Source organism: Engystomops pustulosus, chromosome 3 (genome assembly GCF_040894005.1).
Source record: "Engystomops pustulosus chromosome 3, aEngPut4.maternal, whole genome shotgun sequence".
NCBI lineage: Eukaryota > Metazoa > Chordata > Amphibia > Anura > Leptodactylidae > Engystomops > Engystomops pustulosus.
Window position 1 is genome coordinate 83,292,811 of NC_092413.1, and position 19,170 is coordinate 83,311,980.

Below are 19,170 nucleotides of genomic sequence, written 5' to 3' on the forward strand. Positions count from 1 at the left end.
TTTGAATGTTACAGTAGGCAGAGACGCGTCCATGGACTCTGCCCGCTGACTCACACTATGATGCATTTCATTAACAGTAAGAGGTGGGGGACTGGCTGCATGGGACATTTTATAACTGGGAGTGGCTGTAATCAGTATATTTCCCAGCCTAGGCTTATACGTCAGTCAATAGGTTTTCCCAGTTATTTGTGTCAAAATTAGGGACCTCAGCTTATACAAGGGTAGACTTATACATGAGTATGGTACATAATAGCTAGATAGATAGATAGATATAGAGGGCTCACTGTGTTACAAAACACAAATTTTATTAAAGACTGGAAAAAGAAATGTGTACAAAACTGCAGAATATACAAATGAGTTACTCAAGTTGTTTCAAATAATATTCATAGTTTGCTTTCAGGACAAACTTGAAGCAGCGGTCTTTCTTTAAGCTGTCAAGGTCATCGGACTGAAGCAGCATGTTCACATCCGGTAAGTAACTCTTCAGGTCTTTACCTGGGGAGAAAGAGCACTGGGTCAAGTACGCAGAAGGAAGGAACGTGCTGTACAAGCTCTGAGGAAACGCCTCAGCCGAGAAGCTGTTATTGTAACACTTCCACACATATAAATATAGAAGTCGCTGATTTAATTGTGTTTAGTCCCCTACAATTGTCACTTTAGTCTCTTCATTACAATCTGATTTCTATCACCCATTCATGCTAAAAGTGTATGCATGACCTTAATAGAATTATCATGGCTACACTAATCTCCATATAAGAGATAACACTCAACATGTGTTACAGCAGGGCTAGGGAACCTATGGCACGGGAGCCAGATATGGCTCTTTTGACGGCTGCTGTCTCTTAGACTGATCACTGGACACAGGCAGCGATGGTACCGCTGGGGTAATGTTATCTACTGGGAGGCATGTGCTGTGGCTACCCATCTACTGGGAGGCATGTGCTGTGGCTACCCATCTACTGGGAGGCATGTGCTGTGGCTACCCATCTACTGGGAGGCATGTGCTGTGGCTACCCATCTACTGGGGGACACGTGCTGTGGCTACCTATATACTGGGAAACATGTGCTATGGCTACCTATCTGGTAGCCCCCGGTCTTTATAAAAAATTGCGAAAGTGGGCAGTGCCCCACTAAATCCGCGAGTGACGGCGCATGTGCTGGCCAGCCGGGATGGGAGAGGGAAAGTGGTGGGTTGGTGCCACCACAGAGAGGGGCACAGGTGTGCCTGCGATCCGAGACCTAGATCGCAGAGGCCCCTGTGACACTGGGACTACCTATCTACTAGGGGGCATGTACTCATGGTACGGCTCTTACTGAATAACATTTTAAAATATGTGGAGTTCATGGCTCTCTCGGACAAAAAAGTTCCTGACCCCTGTGTTATGGCATAAAGTGATTTTCCTAACCTATAAGTTCAGTTCCAGTTCTTGTGGATCACCATATTATTTTCAGCCCATTTTTAACACTAGATTTATTTAAAAATGTACGTTTTGTTACTAAAGCGGAGGGTTACTTAATCACAGATACATAATTATATAAATATAAAGAGTTTGTACCTTCATGCAGTAACTTCTGGAGAACTTTAACAAAAATTGAGTCTTTCGCTGCTTCTATTGGGTCATCCTTCCCATCTAGAGTGGACCACCTGGAGAGAAGGTCATCAAGGTTCAGTTCGCCCACAGAACAGCCACAGTTCATCATTTGCTTTTACTTTTTATAATACAGTTATCTGTCAGCTGATGCCCCAATCATTGCGATTAAATTATTCTAATACTACATATTAGTTTTCAAGCAGATGAAACAAGGTTCTGTCAGATCATAAGGCATCATTTGCATACTATTTCATATAAAATATTGGTCTAACTGTGCAGAAATTGGCCAGAAATCTTAATTTTTTATTTAATTAATGATCCATTATGCAACATTTGCAACTATGTTTTTTTAACTTCTACTCTGATCTACTTTTACATAGATATAGAAGAGGTGGACTAGTACCCTGGCAATCACTTCATCCTTGTCTTATGGGATAATGTCCAACACCTCCACGGGTTCACCAATGTCCATCACTGACCTAGTAGCACCAATCGGTTCATTTATTGGGTCAGTCACTGAACGTAGCAGTAACATGTCAGTGTTAGGTAGACCTCATTGGAGACAAAGATGGAAAGGTTGGCAAGTTGACAATAGAGGGTGTTTCATTTGCATTCATTGGTCTCTCTCTATGTTCTCCTACTACGTTTCTTTATGCGTATATGGATTTTCAAGGATCAAGAAAAGGCCAGAATTGATATCAGATAACCAGTATTTGTGCAGTATTTGTGGACCTACCACAGCTTACTACATACATTGCATCACTAGCAATGTAAAGCAAAGCAACTCATGATTACAGTTCGGCATGGCTGTTTAGCAGGGAGGGAAAAAGAAACTTCATGCATCCTATCGCTAAGATGCGGGGAGTCCTGATTCGTTTCTGTGTTTGGTCTGTGAAACAGGAAAAGGTTCAGTCCATGAGACACAGAGCATCCACTGCCGTGTGTACCAGCGTTATATCCATGGCATCTTGTGTGTGCACTAGTTCTTCTGTCACCTTCCTATGGCAGTTACAAAAATACAGGTATTTAATACTTACGTGTCTTTCTTTATAGCTCTGCAAAGTATATCCAGCTTTAGCTCTTCAATATCCACCTCCTCATCCTTAAGAAAAATAACACTTTTTTTTTTTACTATGAACTCAATACAATATGACACGATTCTACTTTTTTTTTTTTTTTTAAAAAACACTTCTCGGACCAGGACATACTATAACGTCCTGGTGCTGCAGTGGATGTATGGAGAGAGCTCCATACATAGCGGGTGTCAGCTGTATAGTACAGCTGACACTCGCCTGTTACTGCCACGGTTCGTGTTGACCGCAGCACCTTACTTATGGGCGTAGGCATCTTGGATGGCCCATCACCCCCCACCCCCGTTACGTCATCCGAGGGCGGCTATCAGAGAAAGTGAAAGTGTCATTTTGAGCCCAGAATAAAACAGAGCCGACAAGAAAACGCCACAAATGTGGTTTTTTGGCAACTTCACTGCACTTGAAATTTTTTTCCAGCTTTCCAGTACATTGCATGGTATATTAAATGGCACAACTAAAACGTACAAATTATCCCAAGGATAACAAGCCCTAACACATCTCTGTAAACGTAAAAATAAAAGTTATTGCTTCAGGAATTAGGTAAGCAAAATACAGGAATGCAAAAAACAAAAAAGGCCCGAGTCATGTAAAGGTTTATCCAACTAGGCATACTCCATACACCTAGCATCAGTATTCCCATTAAAAGGGTTATCACAAAAAAAAAGGCATTTTATGTGCTCTGTAAGATGCCCACATTCCTAGAACCTCTTTTAGGTGCAAAACCTGAACGTAATTTGAGAAATGCAAGTTTCATTAAAAGGGTTGTCTGCCAGAACAAAAATGTTTGCAAATGATAGTATAGTGCATGCAACAATCACCCCACCGTCACCACTGTAATGTAAGCTTCCCTCTGACACTGCAGGCATTTCTCCCCTTTCATTAAGAGATCGGGGACAGCCTTCTCTCTGGGATGCACATCAATATTGGTGTCAATTTGGTATCAGAGGCAGCAATTTGGTAGTGTGAGCCAAAGCTTGCCTCTTGATAGAATCAGGATTTTCTTTCTACAAGATACCATCTTAATCATTAAATGCAAAAGACTATATATGCAGATATATCTATAGCCTCTATGTCTCTTGATTGGATATATCTCTATATACAGGGCCAAAGTCCCAGGACAACCTCATCTCATAAAGAAAAGGCAAAATGATATCAGAATACACCAGAAGTACTATAACTAGTAAGTAAGACAACTATTAGGCTACATGGCCACCATCTTGGATCATATTTAATAATAATCCTAATATTTAATGCAGGAAATTAATTAATTACAGTAACAAGTATATATCAACTTCTATCGGCATCACCGGGTGTAGCACAAGCAGGTTATTAAATGCACAGCCATACCTCATTGATATACTCCAGCAGGTCAAGTGCTTTCTTGAAATCATATTCATTTGCCCTTCTGTTCTCATCACTTATGTATAGCTGAGACGTGAAAGCAGAAACATGAAGTACAATATTATTTTTAGCCTGCAGTTCATGTAACTGATACTACAACTGGCCTTTTGTTTCTAATGCAATTATATTTTTACTGACAGGAAATAATTATATAAATATTCTATGTTTATTCAGCGCCATCATATCCCAAAGCGCTTTACAAATCATAGGTCAGATGTACAAATAAAATAAGAAAGTGAGTGCCCTGTCTGCAAAACCTAAAGTCTATGAGGGTTATATTTTTCATCTATTAAGATTCAACCTTGGGGTACATTCAGACGCCCGTCAATGGGGACGTGTATATATATATATATATATATATATACGACCGCATATATGTCCCCCACATACGGCAATGGCTTGACGACACCATTCCGCGCCATACAACGGGAAAAGATCTTTTCGCCGTGGTTTCCTATGGAGGGGTCACCTCCATACCGCCGTGTGAATGCACCCTTACAGTTGCAGTTTTTTTTAACCAAAGCTAGTAGTAGCTTCTAAAAAAAAAAGTATATGGCTTCCCTGTGTGATTGATACCAGCATACAATGAAAGATAAAATACTGTAATAATCTATTTAGCATGAGTGTATGAAACACTAAACAGCATTTGCAACTTGCACATACAGCCATTCTCATGCTTTCTTTGCACAAATACTACTTAACAATGTACTGCAATCAGTACACTGTGGGCACACAAAACTTATCATATTCCAGTTTTGGAAATGTGTAAAAGTACTTAAAAGCCTCAAATGTATAAAAGCCTCTAAATACCCCCATCAATGCAACAAAGCATCACAGTACGAAATAAACTAACTAGGAGGCACAGCATTTGTGTGGTGTGTGCAAGGAATATACACAGGCTAATCAGTGCATTTCATACTTAAAACCCTAAATAACTGCTCTTGATCTAAACTTTGCAAATGTTATGTTGAGGTCTACCTTGACAAGGGTTAATGGGGACAATACGGGCATCACATTCATTTCCCATTTTTCGTCCTCCAAAAGCTGCTTGGGCAATTTTTCTTGGTAAAGAAGAAAACGTTCCTGGTTTGAAATTTCTACAAAATGTAAAGTTCTGTTGTTAATGTCAAATCAAACAATAGGAATATACAACAACTTACCATCCACATATAGCTGCATCTCTAGAAATTAGGAAAAATGTTTCTTTTCCCTAGTGATTCAATACAAAAAGTGAAACACATTATATAAATGCATTAGGAAAACACAAAAGTCATCATCTCTGAAAATTAGAATATAAAAGACCTATAAATTCTCTATGGGGTTACAGTCAGGCAAGTTTGTTGGGCAATCCAGCACAGTGATACTGTGGTTGTTAAACCAGACATTGGCACTTTTTACAGTGTGAACAGGGGCCAAGTCCTGCTGGAAAATGAAAAAATTACATCTCCAAAAAGCTTGTCGGCAGATGGACGTGCTCTAAAATTTCCTGGTAGACGGCTTGGTCTTGATAAAACACAGTAGACCTACACAAGCAGATGACATAGCTCCTCAACCCATCACAGATAGTAGAAACTTCAAGAAGCTTGGATTGTGCCTCTCCACTCTTCCTCCAGACTCTGGGGCCTTGATTTCTACATGAAATTGTGTTTCATCTGAAAAAACATCGTGGACCACTGAGCAACAATCCAGTTCCTTCTCTCCTTGGCCCAGGTTAGACGCTTCTGGCGTTGTCTATTGGTCAGGAGGGGCCTGACACATGGAATGAGACTCTTGTAGCCCATGTCCAGGATAAGCGTGTGTGGTGGCTCCTGAATCACTGACTCCAGCACTTCATCATTTTTGACTCACTGTTCTTGACTGGCCAGTGAACTCGCCTGACCTAAACCCCTTAGGTAATCTATGTATTGTCTATTGTAAAGAGGAAGATGAGAGACACCAGACCCAACAATGCAGATGAGCCGAAAGCTGCTATCAAAGCAATCTGGGCTTCCATAACTCCTCTGCAGTGCCATCAGCTGATCTCCTCCATGCCACACCGCACTGATACGGTCATTCATACAAAAGGAGCGCCGACCAAGTATTGACCGCATTTACTGTTCATTCTTTTCATTTGGCCAACATTTGTGTTTGCAGTTGGTTTTACATACTATTCTCAGTTTCTGAAAAAATTAATAATGGGTTTCCCCTGGCTGTAAACCATAATGATCAACATAAACATTTGAAAGAGTTCTGTTTGAATGCATGTATGGCTGTACGTAAAATTATATCGAATTATACATATTACACATAATTCTAAAGAATAAAGCAGTTTCACTTTTTTAATTGAATTACTGAAAAGAAAAAAAAAACTTTTTGCTGATATTCTAAATAATTGAGATGCACCTGTACATTTAGCTAGGACTAGGGACTTCCATATACAAAACCTTTACATTTGCTTTGGTCTTGAACTTTGATACAACATTTCATTATCTGCTGTGGCCATGTATTATATATACCGTATTTGTCGGCCTATAAGGCGCACCTCTAATAAATGCCTGCTAAGACATCTAGGTTCATATATAAGGCGCACTGGAGTATAAGGCGCAGGATCAAATGCAGTACCTAAAAATGACCGGCCTATAAGGCGCACCTTTGATTTCTGAGAAATGTATATACTTCAAAATATCTTTTTTCATGCACCTTTGAAAAACTTTATTAAAAAGTGAACATATGAAGCAAGACAATAGTATACCTTCAATTTTATCCTGTAGTACATCTTCATGAAAATCAGATGCTAAAGCAGCCAATTTACTCAAACCCAACAAAGTTTTCTTTTTGCAAAAGTATCTGGTTTCCATGTTTGCTAGAGTTTGCAGTGTTCTATGTGCCTACAATGACCGGGGAGACATGCGAAATTGAGTCAAGAAACAGAAGTAGCCAAAAATCATACCTGATTAAAACAAGTAAACTGTACACACTATTAATGACAAGCATGATTCAATTCCTTTAGGAAAAAGGGTGGGGGCGGGGGGCTTAATGCTGAAGCCAACTAACCCACATATGAGGGAAGAAACTTCACCCCCATCTACAATAAGGCATCTAGAATAGCATCCTATTACCAAAACTGTAGTTCCCAACATATTTGATATTTTTATTTTCAAGAAAGGCTGCCAGGTCACTCTTGAACTTTTATAGTGTCTCACACCACCTTTTTGCAGAAAGTCGCAAATTCTTGCTTCTTTTACACTAAATAATCCCTTTATTTAACTATGGTGAATCCATATTTCCTCAGGCGATATCTGTTCATATATATTTTTAATTCTCCTTGTGTTGTAGTCCACTCATTCCCCTTACCTTGGTTGCCCTCCTTTCCACTGGATTCGGTTCATCACTGTGCTTATAAACCAAAATTGTACAAAAACAATGCCCTTATCAGCATCTATGATACACCTTATAATTTTAATTGCCTTGGCAGCAGCTGCCTACTCACTAAAGTTTACTGTACAGCAATACCAAATTATTTTTCCCCTGTAAATTCACGCAGCGTTTAAAAATCAACATATAAACAATACTATAAATATATAATATAAACAATTTATTTTCGTAGACACAGTTTGTTCAATGATGACTCTCCGTTTGCATGACTATGTAGTGTAGAGAGTTTATTCTCAAAGAAGCCATGGGCAAGTTAAAACTATGGGGTCATGTGAATTACCTTATCAAAATCCTGACTGTTAATTTCATGTAACCAACTAAGATGCTCATGAGCTTGAAGGAAAGAAGCCAGCTGTCCATGCTGAGAAACTGGCTGTGATAAAAGCTTTCCACGCTTTCCTTTTTCCAAATACCAGCGAAATAAGAAATCAGAAAAATTCTAAATTTAATAAAAGAGAATATATTTAAGAATAACTCCAACAACCTTTATTTCCATAGCCCCAGCATATTCTGCAACATTTACAATCTTGGCAAATGACAAGGAATGAGAAAGGAAAGCCATGTGCAGTGAGTCCAGCTGCAATAACACAGGCAAACACCCAAATTATGCATTGAGGAGTTGTGGACACACATACAGTGCCTACAAGTAGTATTCAACCCCCTGCAGATTTAGCAGGTTTGATAAGAAGCAAATAAGTTAGAGCCTTCAAACGAGAGCAGGATTTATTAACAGATGCATAAATCTTACAAACCAAAAAGTTATGTTGCTTAGTTATATTTTAATACATTTTAAAAATAAAAGTGTGGGTCAATTATTATTCAACCCCTAGGTTTAATATTTTGTGGAATAACCCTTGTTTGCAATTACAGCTAATAATAGTCTTTTATAAGACCTGATCAGGCCGGCACAGGTCTCTGGAGTTATCTTGGCCCACTCCTCCATGCAGATCTTCTCCAAGTTATCTAGGTTCTTTGGGTGTCTCATGTGGACTTTAATCTTGAGCTCCTTCCATGAGTTTTCAATTGGGTTAAGGTCAGGAGACTGACTAGGCCACTGCAACGTCTTGATTTTTTCCCTCTTGAACCAGGCCTTTTTTTTCTTGGCTGTGTGCTTTGGGTCGTTGTCTTGTTGGAAGATGAAATGACGATGCATCTTAAGGTCCTTGATGGAAGAGCGGAGGTTCTTGGCCAAGGAGCCCTTGGCTGAGAAGCAGCCCCACAGCATGATGCTGCCACCACCATGCTTGACTATAGGGATGGTATTCTTGGGGTTGTATGCAGTGCCATCCAGTCTCAAAATATCACGTGTGGTTGGCACCAAAGATCTCGATCTTGGTCTCATCAGACCAGAGAACCTTGAACCAGTCTGTCTCAGAGTCCTCCAAGTGATCATGAGCAAACTGTAAACGAGCCTTGACATGACGCTTTGAAAGTAAAAGTACCTTAAAAAGTACCAATGCTGTGGAGTACGTTACTTATGGTATTGACTGAAACCAATGTCCCCACTGCCATGAGATCTTCCCGGAGCTCCTTCCTTGTTGTCCTTTGGTTAGCCTTGACTCTTCGGACAAGCCTGGCCTCGGCACGGGAGGAAACTTTCAAAGGCTGTCCAGGCCGTGGAAGGCTATCAGTAGTTCTATAAGCCTTCCACTTCCGGATGATGCTCCCAACAGTGGAGACAGGTAGGCCCAACTCCTTGGAAAGGGTTTTGTACACCTTGCCAGCCTTGTGACCCTCCACGATCTTGTCTCTAATGGCCTTGGAATGCTCCTTTGTCTTTACCATGTTGACCATGTATGAGTGCTGTTCACAAGTTTGTGGAGGGTCTTAAATAGTCAGAAAAGGCTGGAAAACCAGATAATCCACACATGTGAAGCTCATTGTTCTTTGTGCCTGAACTACTACTTAATACTTTAGGGGAACCAAACAGAATGCTGGTGGTTTGAGGGGTTGAATAATAATTGACCCATACTTTTATGTTTAAAATTTATTAAAATTAAACTGAGCAACATAACTTTTTGGTTTGTAAGATTTATGCATCTGTTTATAAATCCTATTCTTGTTTAAAGTTTGAAGGCTCTAACTTATTTGCTTCTTATCAAACCTGCTAAATCTGCAGGGGGTTGAATACTACTTGTAGGCACTGTATGGATGCTGCAATATATGATTACATTAAGACCACAAAACAAATTGTTTATAGGTTTTTATCCCTTGGATTCCAGTGTAGTCAACTCAAACACATGACACTTCTTTGGTAAAAAAAAAAAAATATATATATATATATATATATATATATATATATATATATATATATATATATATATATATATATATATATATATATTTATTATATACATTTTTATTTTTTTTTTTAAACAAGGCATATGTAAAACAAACCCAAAGCACTAACCTGATCTGCAAACTGAGTCATGTATCGCTGAAGTCTGTTTTGATTGTCCGTGATTTCACATATTTGCACCAAGATATCAAAGTCACAGAATTTCTCAGCCAGGCTAGATGCCCATTGATATTGACCCAGAGTCACTGCAAGGCAGAAGTAAATACAAGAGATACTTTTAGCTGTATTACTACACCCACGCCTGCATTTCTGGTATGCTCGCATACAGCAGAAATGCTGCAGATGTTCTGTGAACAGAAATTCTGCAGCAATTTTCTGTTGTGGTAAACTGTACAGAAGTTCAACAGATCTCATTCACAAGCTGACAAATAATGTTAACGTGAAAATTGGAAGTGTCATTTACATTTTAGCTCAAAAGCATGTTGATTCTTTGTAAGGATTTCATCCTTTGGGTTCAGTCACACGGTTTGTTCTTGGTGTGTTTTTAAAAGCGCACCAGGACGTTATGATACTTACCGCGCGGAGATGTCACGCTTCTGGCACTGACTCACGAACGGAGCCGGCACCAGAAGCTGTCAGCTGTATATTACAGCTGACACCACGCTTTAACACCCGCGATCAGAGCCGACTCCGATCGGGAGGGTTAACCCCTTACATGCCGCGGTTAAGCAGGAAAGCGGCGTGTAAGGGTCTTCCCCCTATGAATCGGATCCCCCATGCCGCCTACCGGGGGATCAGATCCTCTTCTGGGCAGCCCCAAGGTCTGCCAAGTGCCCCTGGGCTGTCCGATGTTCTTGACAGTCAGACCCCATCCGGGTCTGACCGTAAACTGTCTGCGCATGCATCTGCAACTCCTTGTTCTTCTCCGGCCGTCGCATAGTATGACGTCAGCAGCGGTCGCGTCATAATATGCGCCTGCACAGACATCAGGGGAGCAGCGCTGTGTATTGGGGCCACCGGAGAGTGAGCATATAAGTTTTGTTTTTGTTAGTGCTGGGCAGGCTGTAAACTTAAGGGGGCAGGCTGGGCTGGCTGTATACTTAAAAGGGCAGCCCTCTCCATGCACCGGTACCCGGCGTCGGGTAGGGGTTAATTTATTGTTAATTTGAAATTTTTGGGCCAAAATGAATGTCATTTTCAATACAATTACTTAATTAATCCATTTTATTTTTACCCCTGTGAAACACCTAAAGAGTTAACAAACTTCCTAAAAGTTCTTGTACATCTGTTAAGGGGTATAGTTTCTATTGAGAAATTTCTGAGGTTTTACTGTTATTTAGACCTCTTAACCCCTTAACGACTTGGCCTTTTTTAGTTTTTTCACTTCCATTTTTCACTAACCAACTTCAAAAATCTATAACTTTTTTGTTTTTCCACATAAAGAGCTGTGTAACGGCTTATTTTCTGCGTAACAAATTGCAGTTCATAGTGACGGTATTTAATATTCCATGACGTGTACTGGGAAGCGGGAAAAAGAATTCCAAATGCAGTGAAAAACCACATTTGCGATGTTTTCTTGTGGGCTTGGATTTTACAGCTTTCACTCTGCGTCCCAAATGATATGTCTACTTTATTCTTTGGGTCGGTATGATCACGTGGATACCAAATTTGTATAGGTTTTAATGTTTTCATACATTTAAAAACATTAAAACCTCCTGTACAAAATATATTTCTTTTTATTTATAATTTATAATTTGGTGTACGGAGCTGTGGGTAGTGTCATTTTTTGCGAATTTTGATGGCGTTTCATTGCTATAATTTTTGGGAATGTGCGACCTTTTGATCACTTTTTATTAATTTTTTAAATATTTTTCAAAATGGGAAAAAAAATTAGCTATTTTCCAATTTGGACACTACTTTCCGTTACAGGGTTAAACGCAGTGAAAAACCGTTATTATATTTTGATAGTTTGGACATTTTCGGACGCAATTAGCACATTGTAATGAATGGGTTAAAACGAAGGAGCCTCGGGTATTCGGAACACCGGAGGCTACCATGGCGACGGATCGCCGCTCCCCGTGACGTCATCGGGGAGCGACGATCCGCGGCAAGATGGCGGAGCCCATGCGCCGCCATCTTTTTGAAGCCGCCGGCAGCATTGCTAGCACCGATTGCGGGTGTTACAGGTAAGCCTTTGCTGCAATATACAGCAAAGACTTACCGGCTATGGAGAGGGCTCGGACCGCGAACCCTCTCCATGCTTCATAATATCCATATTCAAAATATAATAATGTATTACAATCTCAAAATACCCTAGATACAGTAAAGCGTTCCAAAGTTATAACCACTTATAGTGAAACGTTACATTTTAAAAATAACTCCATATGCAGCCATGTTATGGACAGAAATGTCTGGCTGATGAGGTAAAAGACCATCATAAAAGATGCTTCACTTCACATATCAAGAAAGTGGAGAAGGACTTCTAATAGAAGAAAGTAGGTAGAAGCAGCACTCCAATATCAAGTGAAAACGAAAAGTTTAATCCACCATTGATGCGACGTTTCGCCTGATCATTACAGGCATTCTCAGGCTTGACTTTCACACGGTGCCGTTCCAACTTGCTTTTCTTATCCGGACTTCTAATAGATGTGTAATGGTAAATTACCTAATATCCTATACCCCCACACATTGCAAAAAAAACCCCTTTAACTTGGTGATTATTAAAGAAAATATCAAAAATGTTAAAAAAAAGTTGCAAAGAATAGAAAATGGTGTCTGGTCCTAAAGGGACAAATTACCAAAGTCCTGAAGTAGTTAATATCACCGTAATTAATTATTAACATTGCTTACATAATGGAGACAGAAGCTCTGATCTTTTCTGTGCATACTCTGTTTCCAGAATTGTATATCTTTCTTGATCAGCTGGCCGATCCACAGATTTCAACTGAGTGATATAATCATCAAGAAAATAATTCAATAGCGCCACCAACTGTTCAATTAGGTCACTACGTAACCTGGAATCGGCTTGAGGATAGACTTTCCTGAGGATTATGCTATGTTGACGTAAAATCACTGTCCGGATACCGCTGGAGGCTGCAGATACAAGAAGGTGTATTGCATTGATAAATGAATAAAATGATAAACTGTTCTCAAACAGCAAAAAGATAGAACCACATACCAGTCCAAGGGATATATTCAGGTTCTTTTTCTAGGCGTTCACTTTTATAGAGGGAAGCTTTGTTTTGTCTGTACTGACAGGCTGCGTGCAACATATCCTAGAAAGTTTAAAAACAGTAATAATCACATCCATTAATAGACAATGGATTTTTATTGGTCTTATACATAAGGGCTTCTACTCCAGCTTTCTGCCCTGTGATTGCCATTTTATTTCAAAAAGCCTGCAAACATTTGTTTGCAGGTTTTCACATAAAACTATTCCAGGTCGGGCCTGACGTTATTTTACCCATTGACGCGGTCACCTGACGGATACATAGATAGGTCGAAAGTCTAAGATAAATCCCCCACACCCCACAGTGTTCCAGACAAGGGCTGAACAAGATCAAAGTTTTTCTTCCCCAACCACTTTTTTGAAAGGTGGAGAGTAGATCCAAAATTCTAAAATGATTTTTTTTTGTGCAATTTAGGTAAAATGGCTAAATTGGATTTGCAGAAAACTGATGTACAAGGCTTAATAAAACGGCTTCCTGATGTTTGCAAACAATGAAAAGAAAGAGCTGTCAATCTACCCAATAATGATTACATTTCATCATATGAAACCAGTACCTTCAATATCGTGTTCACATCCACTACTATATTAGCCCATTCAATAGAATCCATCACTGTAGACTGTAAATCAATCTCCTCTTTGTCGACAAGACATTCAAAGATGACATCCATCTGTGAGACCTAAGAAGAAGATAAAAATTGGTTTATATGTAGAGCAGTCATATAAAATTTTTACTTTTATTAGAACAGAAATTATGTTAAGTGTGCACTGGCCTCTCTGATGCGTTCTTTGAATAGGCACTAATAAATTTACCGTATTTACTTGTGTATAAGCCGAGTTTTTCAGCACAAAAAATGTGCTGAAAAACGTCCTCTCGGCTTATACACGAGTCAATACTTAAAAAATATATATTTAAAAAATAATAAACTTATATACTCACCCTCCGGTGGCCCCGACCTGCAGCGCTGCTCCCCCGATGTCCGCGCAGGTCCTCTTCTGGCTTCCACGCCAGTCTTCTTGCTTCTCTAACTTCGTGCAGGGCGGCGCCATTGTTTTTCTTCCAGGCGGCGCCTAGTATGACGTCAGCAGCGGCGCGTCATACTAGGCGCCGTCTGTGGGAGAGCAATGGCGGCGCCCGGCACAAAGTTAGAGAAGCAAGAAGACTGACGCGGAAGCAAGAAGATGACCCGCACGGACATTGGGGGAGCAGTGCTGCACGTCGGGGCCACCGGAGGGTGAGAAGTTTTTAACGCTGGGCAAGCTGTATACTACTGGGGGCAGACTGGGCAGTGCTGTATACTACTGGGGGCAGTGCTGTATACTACTGGGGGCAGGCTGGCTACATACTGGGGGGGTCTGTGACCAATGCATTTCCCTACCTCGGCTTATACTCGAGTCAATGGGTTTTCCCAGTTTTTGATAGTAAAATTAGGGGTCTCGGCTTATACTCGAGTATATACGGTAAATTAAATCAGTCAACACACCAAGCCATAGAATATTAAAAAAGAAAAGTAAATGTGCACATGTGTATTGTGATCAGTGCTAATCTTACCTCTCTGAAGTAGACATCGGCAGCAGTGAGATTGTGCGGGATGGAGCACGTCCTCTTGTTTAGTGCTAGCTGAATGGCAGCATTCACCAGTGCTGGAAGCTTGGTGTGGTGATTCTTTAAAACTATTGCAGCAGATAATTTCTCTGCATGCTCACAAAGCAAAAGACGTGTTGCCATAGCAGATCCTCTCACATGACAAATACTTAGACGGTCAAATAGTCCAACCTGGGTTTAAGAAATGGAACACCATTAAGACGACTATAGTTAGACAATAAAAGACACTGGGTGCTGGACGCCGCTTACATGCGTTTGCATAGAAACACATATGCGATGGCCGTGGCACGCCCCTGCACACTTTAATTCAGTTTCTGAATGTAATCAAAGTGCTAATGTGTAACAGCACTGTGCTGCATTGTACACAGCTGGCAAAGCCTCGATGACACGTGCCTTAAAGGGGTATTCCCATTTCAGCAAATTAATGTTATTATTTACATTATAAAAAGTTATACAACTTTCCAATACACTTTCTGTATTAATTTCTTATCATTTTCTAGATCACTGCTTGCTGTCATCCCATAGAAAGCTTCTATATTTACTGCCAGTGGACAGAAATCTGACCATGGTCACACAGGTGTGCGGCTCGTTATAACCCACAGCTCTAAATACCCTCTGTAATACCAAAGAGCCCTGCACCTGTGTGACCGTGGTCAGATTTCTGTCCACTAGCAGTTAACATAGAAACTTTCTATAGAATGACAGCAAGCAGAGATCTAGAAAACCGTGAGTAATTTATACAGAAAGTATATTGGAAAATTGTATAAATCATAAAAACATTAACATTAATTTGCTGAAATGGGACCACCCCTTTAAAGAAGGGATCCAGGCACTTCCTATACATGTAAGTTACAATGTATAGTACAACATTTTCATTAATATGCGCAATTGTTTTTATTTATATCACCACACTTTGCCAAGGCATTTCCCCTGTAAGAAATTTATAGTCCATTGATTTAGCTGAGATCAAACTCTGGGAAACGGGCAATAGGTACCTTCTCTAACTATTAATCTGCACTCTTAGATCGAGGAGCAAGTCCTGGTAAGATTCCAATTTTTAACCCTTGTGGTTTTTTAACCGACTTAAAAAGGACCGCTAGTTACAAACGGACCTCAGCTGTGACCTCTGGTGAAGCTCTTTGGAGGCTGGTAATTTACTGAACTTTGAGGAGTTCACAATGAAGCTTTATTGTAAATTCTTTGTTATAATGACAAGGATGTTGTCATAGGGACAAAAAAAAAAAAAAAAATTACTTTGTCTGGAGTTATACAATATACTAGTTCCAACTAACATAAAAATTCATCTAAATTTTCAAAAAACGTTCACTTTATCATGTTTCTAATTTCTCTGCTGTCATTAATAGAGATTATAGTCATTTCTAAATGGAGTAGAGCTCTGTTTGCATTACTGGTGTTATTGTTTATATGGAGCTAAGCATAAGTTAAATATATTTTTTGGACTTATTACTTGGAAATATTAAACAACAGACACCCACTTTGTATGAAGAGGGGTCAGCCTATGAGTCCCCGCCATTCAACCTTAAAGGGAACCTGTCACCTGCGACCTCATTTTCACTAAAGATAGGTTGCAGAAGCCCATCACACCTGCAGTGCCTGTCTTTTCTTAGCATTTGCATTACAATATTATTGCGTGTTATAACTTACCTTGCATCATGACAGAATTCGCTGTGTAGCCCCAGGGTTTGGGCTTAAGTTTGGATGCATTTAAAAAAATCAACATGTGACTTGTCTGTGCTACTCACTCCACAGCTCTTGGCCTCCACCTTTGTGCCCCTGTCAGCTCCTCCCCTCCTGCTCCTTCACAGAGCTCACAGCCTGGTGAGCTGACATCAATGGGGGAGGGAGGAGCTGTGCAGGAGCACAAAGGTGGGGTCCAAGAGCTGAGGAGTCTGCAGCACAGACAAGTCACATGTTTTTTGAAATGCATCCAAACCAAAGCCCAACCCCTAAACAGATGATTCTGTCATGGTGCAAGGTAAGTTAAAACACACAAATTACATTGTAATGCAAATGCTTAAAAAAAGGCAGAAAGGCATGTTTGCATTGCAGGTGTGATGGGCTTCTGCAACCTGTCTTTAGTGCAATTGAGGTCTCTGGTGACACGTTCCCTTTAAAATTTCACTCCCATATTATTAATGGACTTGAAATACACTGCAACGTGTACATATTACAGTGAAGAACCCCTGGGACCCAAAACATTTGATTACAGACAAATAAATAAAAAGAATTACTAATAAAATAACTAAAGTGTTATGAAAAAAATCCAACATGAGTTGAATTTACAGTAGGCAGCTGGATATCTCTTCATATATCGATTAGAACCATGGTGCAAGGGTGGGAATATAAAGGCTGGCATACAAATGTGCAGTGGAGTTATTATGCCTTTGCCTCCAGTTTTCTGGCTTAGAAGGCAAGCAAATCTTCCTATCCCCTCCAGGTTGGAGAACGGCGTGGGTTGGAAACAACAGTAGAGCAATGTCACAGACTGTGGCATACAGAGTTTAACAGTAAATTTACAGTAAAACACAAACCTGATGAAGAAAATCCAAGAAAAAAGAATGTGCCTTCATTTTATCTTCCAGTTGATGTAAAAGAATGAGGGATGTATTAATTAAGCCCGCTGCCTCTGCGTGAAACAAATAAAGCATCAGATAAAGGCCATACTACAAATGAGGCCAGCATTCCACAAATGAATCACCACCCATGTACCAAGAGACTAAATTCCAACTGGAATTGTATTTCCCTAATGAAATGAACACCAAATTTACTTTTTTAGGACCTGCCCTATCTTTTGTGTTTTGGGAAGTTAGCACATGCATCGGGCAATAGAATTAGTGAACATAAGCATGAGCCCATAGAAGGGAATGAGGAGGTGCACCAGCTGTAGAAGATATGGCTAGCAAACATCCTTGTTTCCATGTTTTGAGCAGGTAGCCTAAATTTTGTGGTCCTCATTTTTTAGAATACTGCCCTACAGCCAAGTTTCCAAAGGGAAGAGATCATGCTTCAGTATATACATGTATTCATGGTTCTTTCAATGAAATATAGCTTGCCAAAGCCAGCAGCACTCATGCAGCCGCATACCATGAGACTCCCACCACTATGCATGACAATAGGCAAGACACACTTGTCTTTGTACTCCTCAACTGGTTGCTGCACACACTTGATAGCAACTTGACCAAATAAGTTTATCTTGGTCTCATCAGTAATCTATGTCCAGAACCCGCTTGTCTTCAGCTTTCAGTTTGCGTGATTTCTTGTGCATCATCTTTAGAAGAGGCTTTCTGGTATGACCACAGTCAATGATGAGCTGACCTCTCTCCCACCCCTATCACCTCTGCAGCAATGCTAGCAGCATTCACACATCTATTTTGAAAAGCCACACACCGAATGCTGAGCATGTGCACTCAACCACTATTGGTCGACCATGGTGAAGTGGGTTTTCATAGGAACCAGTCTTTTTAAACCGCTGTAGGGCAGGCTGCAGCTTAGATCAGGGTGTTTGCAATCTTCTTATATCCTAGGTCAGTGGTGGTGAACGTATGGCATAGGACAGAGTTCACTAAATAGGACCAAGTCCACCTTCAGTCCCAGGCAACTTAAGAGATGCTGTTTTAAAGCGACATTTCATTTGCTGTTTGGAACTGCAGGAAAAGTGAGAAGGTGTTGACAGAAGTGCAATGTAGGTCATCCTGCTGGACCCACTATTCTTTCCCTACAGAGGTACCCTGGAGAGAAGCTACAATGAGGGTCTGCATCTGTGTTCTTTCTTTCAACTGTATTGGTGGCCTCAGGGGGTCAATACGATTGAAAGACGAGTAAGAGCAGGTAGCAATAAGTTATTGCTTAAAATGTCGTGTTGGCACTTCATGGTAAATAAGTGGATTTTGGTTGTAGTTTGGGCACTCGGTCACTAGAAGGTTCACCATCACTGTCCTAGGTCATCTTTATATAGTGCTGTCCCATGAAAAGGTTTCATAAAACATTTCCGAAAATATGTAGGGTACTCACTTTTGTTACAATGTATATATAGAAGGATATTCAGGAAATAATAGCAAGTTTTATCTGTTAGTTTAAGCACTTTTCACCACTTACCATCTGGTACAGATTCAGCCCATCTGGGGTCAGAAGCTGGATAGTCATCCACCAAGTCCATACTTATCTGGGTCACAGCTTGGTCTAGTTCATCATCAGCTTCCAAATCAGTTTCTGCAGAAAACAAGTTGTCCACCACGCACTGTGCCCCAACTATATCCTTTCTGAAAAGCAATTTTTTTAATACATTATCAGATAAAGAAGAACAATCTTAGAGTGTTGTTCATAAATTATGCTCTACGAGTGCTCTGTGAAAAAATGGCTATGAGGACTCGTGAGATGCCAGGCTGATGCTAATCGGCTGTGAAAAACATCACAGAATTTTTGTTTTTCATGGCTGAAATCTGGAACACAAGTCTGCAAGTAACCCAAGGATAACTGCATACCTAACATATTATTTTCCATGTGTCATTTTTAATTTTTAC

The 19,170-nt window shown here is 40.2% G+C and overlaps 1 protein-coding gene across 1 annotated transcript in view; it reads right to left on the reverse strand.

Moving 5' to 3' along the window:
- Positions 1–280: 280 nt before the first annotated feature.
- NUP133 (nucleoporin 133) overlaps positions 281–19,170 on the reverse strand; it is a 43,085-nt gene continuing 24,195 nt past the window's right edge. Inside the window, exons 13-26 of the mRNA XM_072141265.1 lie at positions 18,746–18,909; positions 17,182–17,276; positions 14,576–14,800; positions 13,581–13,703; positions 12,976–13,072; positions 12,648–12,890; positions 9,909–10,042; positions 7,779–7,937; positions 6,816–6,951; positions 5,063–5,181; positions 4,031–4,111; positions 2,630–2,694; positions 1,557–1,645; positions 281–495 (exon numbers count right to left, since the gene is read on the reverse strand). Of these exons, the coding sequence (XP_071997366.1) occupies positions 359–495; positions 1,557–1,645; positions 2,630–2,694; positions 4,031–4,111; positions 5,063–5,181; positions 6,816–6,951; positions 7,779–7,937; positions 9,909–10,042; positions 12,648–12,890; positions 12,976–13,072; positions 13,581–13,703; positions 14,576–14,800; positions 17,182–17,276; positions 18,746–18,909 (1,867 nt within the window). The 3' untranslated portion in view covers positions 281–358. The remainder of the gene's footprint in view (positions 496–1,556; positions 1,646–2,629; positions 2,695–4,030; positions 4,112–5,062; positions 5,182–6,815; positions 6,952–7,778; positions 7,938–9,908; positions 10,043–12,647; positions 12,891–12,975; positions 13,073–13,580; positions 13,704–14,575; positions 14,801–17,181; positions 17,277–18,745; positions 18,910–19,170) is intronic.